Below are 10,672 nucleotides of genomic sequence, written 5' to 3'. Positions count from 1 at the left end.
TGCATATATGCATACAAGTTCATTGGTTGATCTCTTCCCATCCACCCTCCCCTGCCTTCCCTCTGAGGTTCGACTGTCTGTTCCATGATTCTATATCTCTGGGTCTGTTTTTGTTCAACAGTTTATTTTGTTAATTTGATTCCACATATGAGTGAGATCATGTGATACTTTCTCTGACTGGCTTATTTCGCTTAGCATACTACTCATCCATACATGATGTTGCAAATGGTAAGCATTTTTAAAAACAAGCCTAGCACTCCTCATTGCATAATGGAAATGGGACAAATAAAATGAAGCATGAAGGCGAATTAAAATAATGTGTTCTGCTTTCTCTTTTTTAGATGGGAAGGTGGAAGTGACAAAAGAAGGCGTGAAGCTGTGCACCATGGGTCCAGGAAAGGTGTTCGGGGAGTTGGCTATTCTTTACAATTGCACCCGGACAGCGACCGTCAAGAGTAAGGCTTTCATTTTTTTTTTCAGATACTTTCAATGTCTTTTTTCCCCAGACCAGTGAGATGTCCATTAACACACTTCTTGATCTAATCTTTGCCATTTTATTAATCTATATTTCAAGTTTTGCTTTGAAATATAGCCCATCTATTCGTTTTTCTACTAAAGGATGTTACTTGGTTTTGTATAACTCAAATTTTATTGCTGCCTTATGAAAAGTATCCTTTTAACCTAGAATTTGTATGATTATCAGTTTTTAAATTAAAATTAAACAGGAGCAAGACCTTTTCTTTTTCTGCCTTGAAAAACCTCAGAATCATATTTAAATTATTTTTACATACCTGCTATTTTGGGTTACATTCCCCACATAAATGCTCACTCCATGGTTTAGAAAAATTGAGAGGAGAAATGTTGATCTCATTCAAACGTCAAGTGAGATATATCCTGAATTCTAAAACTGCTTCTGCGTATATTCTTGTCTTCAGCTGCTCATCAAGCTGAATATTATAGCATTTTTCTTTTCTACTGACTGAGCTTATTTTAAATCAGGGCAATAAAGCAGCTTGTTTCCCTAATTTTACATATATGTGTATATATGATTTCTCTAGCAACTTTTATTGCTTGGTAGAAGCAGCTGCAATAGTTAGAGGGGGAAAATGTTTTAAACACTCCTCCTTCCTGACTGCAGGATGCAACGAGTGTGTAACAAACAGCTGAATGCAAATGCCAACCATGGAAGGTCCATTTTATCTTTAGGTGAACATGTGTAATCCGTGTTCCAAAAGGTTTTCTGATACATTATGCTGTGGATGATAGCAATCACAAATTACTGTGATTAGGTTGTGTCATTTTAAAAAATTTTGTTGAAAAAATGACATTGCTAATATCAATCAGTTTTATCTGGATGCCACTGATTATTTTATTGTTTGTTTTTCTCTCAGAAATATGGCAGTGATTGACAATATGACATTGAAACTTGGGTTGTAAAGAACTTAAGAATACATGGTCAGCTAGAGTTCTAAAAATTGTCTTATTTGTCTTATTAGTGGATCATCTTTTTATTCATTGAAATTATCAATTACAGTTGGGGCCCTTATAAAGTGAGAGCTTGTTGGCACTTGATTCTTGATCTCTAAAAGCATAGAACTCTTTTGATTGATAGGCACCAACATGTTTTTATTTCATGTGATGATTTAATTACATGACTCAAAGAATAATGAAGCCCAATGAACATAACAGATTCTGCTAGAACTTGAACTCACTTACAAAGTACCTTAACTAGGAAAAGGCATAGTCATGACTCCATTAAATGAACAAACTTAACTACCATGCTTTCTTTTTATGAGAAATAGGCAAAAAAGAGCCAGAAAAGAATATTTTGATTGAACAGGCTTTCTCAGAATTATGAATAATATTTTTTTAAAGTTTAAAAATATTTAAAATTTTCAGTTCTGTGTACTGCTCATTTAATCCAATTAAACTGCAAAATTCCCAAAGGTCACCTAGTGCTTAACCTTTGAAATATTGAATTTTTATTAAATAATTTTTTAAAGTCTAAATAATGTATTTAAATAAATTTTGCAGCAAAATGTTTTTAATAAGGTGAATACTTTGCTTCATAAAAATCAACTGCCTTATTCACATCTTATAAAATGGTATTAATCTGTACTAGCCTCTATTGCACTTCTGTTTGGTAAATTTAAATGCATCTGATTTGACAGGAAGAAACTAGGTGTTGAATGCAAATTATAATACTAATTTTTGGGGGTCAAAACGTCCATTATTAATGGAAATTAGTGATGGAGTATGTTCTTTAACACAAACTCAAGAGGTCTCAAGTGTGTGTGTGTGTGTGTGTGTGTGTGTGTGTGTGTGTGTGTGTGTTTGGTTGTATTTGAGAAACAGCCTGGAGTTGATGGTGTGAAAATATATTTATGCATATATAATTTATAGGTGAAAAGGCTTTGTGCATGAGCAAGGAATAATATCTATGAACAGTGGTTCCTTCTAAATGTTGTATAAGAACTATAACGTGTGAATAATGATTGTTTGTTGTTCAGGACCTTTTTATCCTATCTCCTATACTATCCAGGGTCATTGTACTTGTGACTGTGGTTCTTAAAACCATTTATAATTTAAATTATAAATTATACCTCAGGCTGGTCACTTTATAAATCTGATTAGATTCCATTGTGAGTACTACTTGTACCAAATTACTAATCAATGCTATCATACTCTTTACATGTGATATTTTAAAATGTCCTTAAATGGCTTTTTAGATCCAATCATTTCTCAGGGTTCAAAATTTTGTCCATTTCTTCTTAACTATCATTTTGCAGGTGATGACCATTTTCAGTAAATTTTGAAATGAATTCATCCACTTGAGTTCAATAGTCTAAGGAGATGGCCATTCTTACTCAATAGCTTATCACTCAATGTGCCTCTTTTTTTCTCACTTACCTGGGCTTGTGATTTCCTTTCCTAAACATCATCCACTTTCTTTTATGATTGAAAATGTTGAATCCTTTCTGTTTTCTTTCTCCCTAGGTTAGCCTGAAATTTTAATGCATTTTTAATCTCACAGACGTAACTAAATCCTAGGTGGCATCAAAGAGCTCTTCAATATAAATGAGTCATTTCTTGTTCAAGATGGCACTTTTTAAAAACTATGTCAGACCATGAATAAATTCCAGTGACTTCTTCTACTAACGAATGTGATCCTAACACCTGTGGGTTTTCTTTAACTTAGGATATAAAAAATAGCTTTATTGTTTTTATTGAGGTATAATTAACATTTAACATGATATTAGTCTCATTGTACAGCATAATGATTTGTTATATGTACATGTTGCAGAATGGTCACCACAGTGTCTAGTTAACATCTGTCACCAACCTTAATTACAATTTTTTCTTGTGATAAGAACTTTTAAGATCTACTCTCTTAGCAACTTCCAAATATGCAATTCAGCATTATTAACTATACTTGCCATGCTGTACATTATTATATTCCCAGGACTTATTTATTTTATAACTGGAAATTTATACCTTTTGACCCCCTTTACCAATTTCACCCCTCCTCACCTCTGGTAAACACCAACCTGTTCTACCAATGACCTTGAGCACATTTCTTTCTTTTTTATTTATTTCACATATAAGTGAGATCGTATAATGTCTATCGTTTTCTTTCTGACCAGGGTACTCAAGGTCCATCCATGTTGTAAAAAAATGGCAGGATAAGATCTACTCTCTTAGCAACTTCCAAATATGCAATTCAGCATTATTAACTATACTTGCCATGCTGTACATTATTATATTCCCAGGACTTATTTATTTTATAATTGGAAATTTATACCTTTTGACCCCCTTCACCAATTTCACCCCTCCTCACCTCTGGTAAACACCTACCTGTTCTACCAATGACCTTGAGCACATTTCTTTTTTTTTTATTTATTTCACATATAAGTGAGATCGTATAGTGTCTATCTTTTTCTTTCTGACCAGGGTACTCAAGGTCCATCCGTGTTGTAAAAAAATGGCAGGGTTTCTTTCCTTTTTTATGGCTGAATAGTATTTATAGAAATATGAAAAGAAAACATATATGGTATGGTGCAGATCTGTATTCACAATTTACTGTCTTATAAAACAACATTATCGATTTTCCCCCAAGGAATTTGGATGCAAAAGTGTATAAAATCAACATGATACTGGAAACAAAATTCTAACAAATATCTTGAGGTTATTCGAAGCTTAAATAGGCTAAAGTTTTCTTTATTAACTGTGATATGAAAATGGCCACTTGTGTCTATCCAATCACAAGCATGTCAGATGCCAGGAGGAGGAAAAGAGTCATTTGTTTGATTAGATTTCCACAACACCAAACAATTACTGTCTCCAATGCTGTTGGAATTTCACATTCTGTCTACATATTTTGGGATTCCACAAACAAAGCAGAGTTCTACCATCTATTTTCAAGCCCCACAAGGATAGGAATTTCTAATGTGCCCCTTGAAAACCCCTTTCCACACAATTCCCATGCCCAGAAGCAGGTCATTACCACCTTTCCCTGCTGTTTCACTCCTGGTTGTGATTTCACTTTGACTACCCTCACAGCTAAAGTCAGATCAATTTACACTCTGGACTTATTGTCTTGCTTCTAGGCCCCATGTTCTTTAAAATCACAATAGTAGGAAAGTTGAAGTTACTGGAAACCTAAAAATAAAAAGGAAAGGGCTTTTCGTTTACAACGAAAGAGGGATTCAGAGATACAAACCTTATGTGTGAGTTTGCAAGGATATCTATGTTCTCTTGCTTTACTTGGATTTCCCTCAACCAGTTCTCACAACTACTCAGGGATTTTAAAAATATATATATTTTTATTGATTTCAGAGAGCACCTTAGTATTTTACTTCAGCACTGCGCCTCCTCTGATTCTCGGTTCCTCCTAGTTGTAGAACTTCCACTCAGCCAGCCTTCCTGTGGTTCTGGATGATGTCCGTTCCGTCGTTTAGTTGTGTTTTTGAAGTGGTTGTTCGAGGCAGCAAACTCCGGCGTTAACCTATGCCGCCATCTTGGTTTCCCCTCAAACGGTCATTCGAGGTTTGAATCTTATGGCTCTTTGCTCCAACTTCAGTTGTACATAAATTGGTTATTTTTGCCTGAAGATACTAAATTGAAGCCTGTTCCTCTTCCTTTGAGTTTCCAGCTCACAATGCCCCAAACCTTAGGCAGCATATTATTCTAACAGGCTCATTCCAATAGATTTCAATAAAAACCCAAGAATAAAAGCTCTCTCTTTTTGGATAACATTAGATACCAGTTTAAGATGATCACCATAGAGAGTTATCTGCAAAGCATGGCTACAGTGGATGGGTATGAATCGACTTGAGCAGTTATTTCTCCTTAGATTATTTATAGCACATATTTAAAAATTCCTCAGCATTAAAATACTTTAGTAGTGACATGAAAGATCCTAAACATTCTGCAAGAATCTAATTGATGACTTTAATAACACTTGGTAAAAATATTTTTCTGCCTTAGTTTGAATACTCTAAGTTTCCATATTTAGACTTTCCTAAAATATTTGTATAGGGGGACATTGACTAATTAAACTATTTTCACTGTGTCATAGACATTTTGAGAACAAAGTTAAAAGGTTTGGATTTTTCTGTTTATTTTTGTTTTTAAAATAAATTTGAGTCTGTGCAGTGGAGATGACTCGTGCATTCCCCTGTAGCTCTGTTTCAAGCATCACATTATTCAACCTGACTCAGGAAAGTCTGCCAACCTTCCAGAACCTAAAAGGATAAATGGGGGTTGGGGGCGGGGGGAGGGAGGAAGATTTGACTAAAATTTCTTACTCCAGTATCTCTAGGTGCTGTAAATGTAATGCTATACCCATAAGGTCAATATACAGTGCTTTTTATTGGTAAAGGAACAAAAGAAATGAATGCCAATTTTATTGTTATTAAGAGGAAGTAATAGATGAAGCTTTTCTATAGTGGCTCTAAGGTGTAAGGTCCATAAGATAACTGAATCAATAAGTAAGGATTTAGCCACCTTTTAGATAACATCATTGTGGAGTTCCATAAAGCATCATATTTATCATAAAGATATTTTCACGTGTGAAAATGAAACAACATTGTCTGCAATACACAAAATTGTCCTATAGACAGTTATTACCTCGGGTTTTAATGGGCAGGAGCAACAATGCACTGTCACACTCCCAGTGTCACAGCACAAAAGCAGAGGAGGTAACTGTGGTAATGAAAAGTCTCTGTTCTGCTTTAAGGAGGCAAATTAAAAAGATGCATGCTTTGCTTTCTCCCAGGCTACAGCATGCTTTCTTCCAGGAATCTTGAAAGGAGAGAAGTCACAAAATAGGCTGATGAGGACTAGAAACATGACCCTGAACACAGAAGGGAAAAATCCAGTAATTTCCCAGGAACTGTCATCATCTTGAACAATGAAGTAAACAGTGGGTTAGGGCAGCATCCTGGGGAAGCAGGTCCAATTGTTCAGTGAGTTAATTAGACAACATTCTTCTTAGTACAATTTTTATCACAAGTGTCTATTAAAAAATACTGTGAAATTAGTAGCATAAATCCAGTTATGTAACCCCTGAGCAATACATTTCTTTAATAAAGGAATCAATTCACTAGGTATCCATGTTGCCACATAACGGATTAACATAAACAAATGGATATACAGAAGCTATTCTTTCATCTCATTCTTTTATTGTCTAAGTGGATTAAGTTACAAATTTCTTTGATGGGTGTTTTTGTTTTTTTTCCTCGTCCTGATGGGAACTGTTGCAGACAGCATTTACTTATGACTTATATTTAACTACCAAAGAAGATTTGAGCCCAATATTGACTAGGCCTGGTAGACCGGCATATGTTAGTAATGCTTCTTAGGGGAAAACAAAACAAAAACCTCTCACAATCAAGGGAAGGCAATAGTACTTAATTCCTTAAGATTAGATAAATTATTTTCTCTCCTCCCCCCTTTAATTACTCAATCATTGAGGCCTTGAGTGTTCCTATATCTAGAGAATAGTCCGGCTTTAACTGGTAGGGAGGTGTTATTTTTTAAAAGATCAGGGATAATTGAATAGTAAATATGAACAATAGGCAAGGAAGGCTGATTTTTTGGCAGTCTTTTTAATCCTGTAGAATTAATAATTTTTCCACAAAGACCTACATATAGTAAACTCCCACACAAGGTAAAGCTAATGTCAGTTTTTGGTATACTGACTCGTCACTCATTCATTTAATAAATTGCCAAAAGGTAATTCTCATATTTACTGAGCTGGTTGAAAGAACCAAAAACAGAGCAGTTGCATTGCTCTTTTAAGGAGTGAAATACAGCTTTAGTGGAAGAGTATCAGCATTGTGTAGATTATTAGCATCTTCTTTTGAAGATTATTGAGAAGTAAAATTAGGATAACAGGTTGAGGGGGGAAGGAAAAATTTTTTTTAAAAATCATGGTTTGCAGGGCCATGTTGTTAACAAGAATATCAACTAGATTTATTGAATTTGATGGCTAAGATATTGGCTGGGAAATAAAATGGAAGAAATTTCATTTGACTTTTGTTCTTTTTCATGCTCATGAGTGTAGTTTGGATTAGAAGAAAACACATGTAGACAGACATTTGTGAGAGAACAGCTGGATTGATGATGTCTGAATAAGCGGAATGTTTTTCACTGGTGGGTTATATCCATTTTACTGTGAAAAGTGTCCTTATTGTCAGTCTAGGTGGACATCGATTTAATTCATAGTGAGTGCCCAGGAAGTCCTAGATGGGTTGCATGTATCTTAGCATCTGATAATTACAAGAATAAAAGTCATCATGAATTGTAGTCACCAAGAAAGCATGGGGAGTTCCTTGTAATTGAGACTTGTAGCTATCTGAGGCCGGGGGTGTTGTAGAATATGGGTAAGGAAGTGAGCCAGCTAATTTCCACACAGATCTTGAAGAATTTCATTTTCACTGTGAATGTGATAGTAGATCATAGAAAGCCAGTAACGACTTTTCAGAAAGGCAGGGTGTAAACTTTACACTGTAAAGGGTCAAGAATTGATATGAGCTCATGTAGCTGAACAGTGTTATCTATAGCTAAGTGTTTTTTACTATGGGTACATGTTTTCTCTGTAGGACAGTCTGCCTTACTAATAATAATTAACTCTTTATACCCTCACTAGAGGCCCAGTGCATGAAAATCCATGCACTGGAGGGGGTTTCCCTCAGCCCGGCCTGCCACTTCCAGCAGTGCAAGCCTCAACCGGCCCTGGTTACTTGTGCCTCAGGCCAGCCCTGGGTGGGTGGGCAGCCGCCATCTTTGAGGGTGTGACAGTCAATTAGCATATTCTCTCCTTATTGGCTGTGGGTGCTGCCATCTTTGTGGCATATTAGCATATTCCTTCTTTAATAGATAGGATAATTCTTCCCACATCTAATGGAACAACTTTATTGACTTGAAAGCACTGTTGTCTGTAGTTTTCTGAGTGGAATCAAACAGTGTTATTCAAACTATATTTATTTTGTTTTATTTCCAAAAAGCAAATTGTATGGAGTGCTTCTGTGTATGAAATTTATAAGGCAGACTTCTGGTTATAGAGTGGGGGAGCAGTCTTCTGGAGCCCCATTCAATGGCCCTATGTTTCCTTACTCTTACTCCTTCTCACTCCTACCCTTGGATTAAGTTCTTCTATGGCATTTTGTTATTTTAGGTCAGGTGATACTGTTTGAAAACCTCTGCTGTAGTTCTATATAAGGTTACTTTGAGTATCTAGGTACTGGTAATTCTTTATAAACTACCTTTATATACTTACACTTGACTGTGTGTAGTATCACTATATTCACAATGGTCCTGCATCACAGGGATGAATAGCATTAATAACACCATTGCACAGGTGAGGCAACTGTGCTTTAGAGGGCTTCTGGAACTTCTTAAGGCCACACATCTGGATTGCTAAACTATACCTTTCTCCTTGATAGCCCCCAGTAAGACAATGAGCTGCATCATCTCAACCTTTGTTTCAACCTTTATTTGTTGAATAACCTTTCACCACATTATTGACAAAGTTGGTCCAGACAGATGTGTACTTAGAAAGAACTGGTACAAGAAACACTAACATCAAAAAACAAACTACAGGTAAGAATGCAGGGGACTGTGCGTAGATCAAAAAGGCTGTGCATTCCAATGCAGTTCTTCTGCTTGGAGGCATCACTTCAGATTGTGTTGGCTAAAGTCCTGTTGTCATCACATCCCTTTCGGGTGGCACTCTCAGGACTTCCCTGAGAAAGGTTTGTGTGTGTTTGTGGGCTGTGTACACGACTACAAGTAGGTGCCTAGTGTATCAAGCTATTGGAAAAATTAAGAATAGATAGCTACGGGGCCTGGCTTTAAAATGTCAATTATTTTCTATAGTAATATTTCAGACCAATGACACTAATAGTTTTTATCTTACGGTGCAGCCTGGAAATTCCAGACTTCTGGTGTCCAATTTGTTGTCTTCTTTGATTGCCTTAGCAAATAACGTTAATTTCTTTTGTGCTTACCACGTTCTTTCTGGATAAAGACGTTGGTCATGGCCACAACTCTCATAAGAAGGAATAAAATGCTGCTCCCTCCCGCCCCCCAAAAATTCAAGTTCCTTATACTCTGGTCAAAGCCTTGGCCCTTTATCTATAGTTTGAAGTTAGCAATTCCTGATTTCCCCAAAGTTACAGTTATCCCACATTGTTGAAATTTTCATATTCATTGCTTTTCACTGTCATTGAATACTTATAGGTGGACATATAACAATTTATATGGAATTTGTCACTGATATACAGCCAATAAAAGTTATCCATTAAGCTTGATCATAACCTGGAGTGAGATACTAAAAATGTAGGAAATGAGGTCCTTAATGCTGTGGACTGGCCCAAACTATGTGCAGCACAAAATGTAATAATGAAGTTTTAAGACTATCAAGATATTCAAAATAGAGTTTCTGAAATGCTAAACATCTGAAACTTAAATTTGAGTTGGAAGAGGCCTTAGACATCAAGAATGAAGTGCCTTTGTCTGTAATTAGTTTTAGGACTAATAAAAATGGAAATGAACTCTAGATGTTTTGGGCTTTGTAAAATTAGATCAAAATATATTTTTCTGAGTCTCAGGTTTAAAAAGAGAGAAAGAGAAAGAGCTAAATGAAAGATGTAATCTGTTATTTACTCATTCTCTGAATCTCTGACTTGTGCTCAGTGTTCTTCAATCAGAATGACTTAAGCCATAAACAATAGCAGATAATTATAAAAGCAGCAGGAATATTTTTCTGTATTGACTTTTTTTCATAATACTCATTTGAATTAATTTAATATGCCTCTTTATTTTTTTCATGTTTTTGATCATAAGAACAATGTTTAGAAAATATATACACACAAAGATTTTTAAATCATTTACACCCCACCACCCAGAGAGAATGCTTTGAATATTTTGCACTTTCTTCTTTCTCTCCCTGAATGTCACACTGCTTCTCTTTCTAATGCATATGCTCACATCTGAACATTAATCATTTGTTTACATGCTTCTGCTGTTCTTAAGGTTTTATTTTGGGTCAAGGTGGATTTTCATTTCCTCTTTGAGCTTTGCACATGGAGGGTGACATAACTGTGCCTTGTCTTCCAATATTTTTCTGTTCAGTTTTTGCTATTTAAAAAATGGTCTCGCCCTAACC

General features: G+C 35.6%; 1 protein-coding gene across 1 annotated transcript in view; it reads left to right on the top strand.

The window, feature by feature from the left end:
- PRKG1 (protein kinase, cGMP-dependent, type I) overlaps nt 1–10,672 on the top strand; it is a 995,570-nt gene that overhangs the window by 354,149 nt on the left and 630,749 nt on the right. Inside the window, exon 3 of the mRNA XM_005875929.2 lies at nt 342–455. Coding sequence (XP_005875991.1) covers nt 342–455 — 114 coding nt within the window. The remainder of the gene's footprint in view (nt 1–341; nt 456–10,672) is intronic.

The sequence above is a fragment of the Myotis brandtii genome, unplaced genomic scaffold, assembly GCF_000412655.1.
Source record: "Myotis brandtii unplaced genomic scaffold, ASM41265v1 scaffold475, whole genome shotgun sequence".
NCBI classification, from domain to species: domain Eukaryota; kingdom Metazoa; phylum Chordata; class Mammalia; order Chiroptera; family Vespertilionidae; genus Myotis; species Myotis brandtii.
The sequence above is the reverse complement of the archived record's forward strand: the minus strand, read 5'-3'. Positions and strand labels throughout refer to the sequence as shown.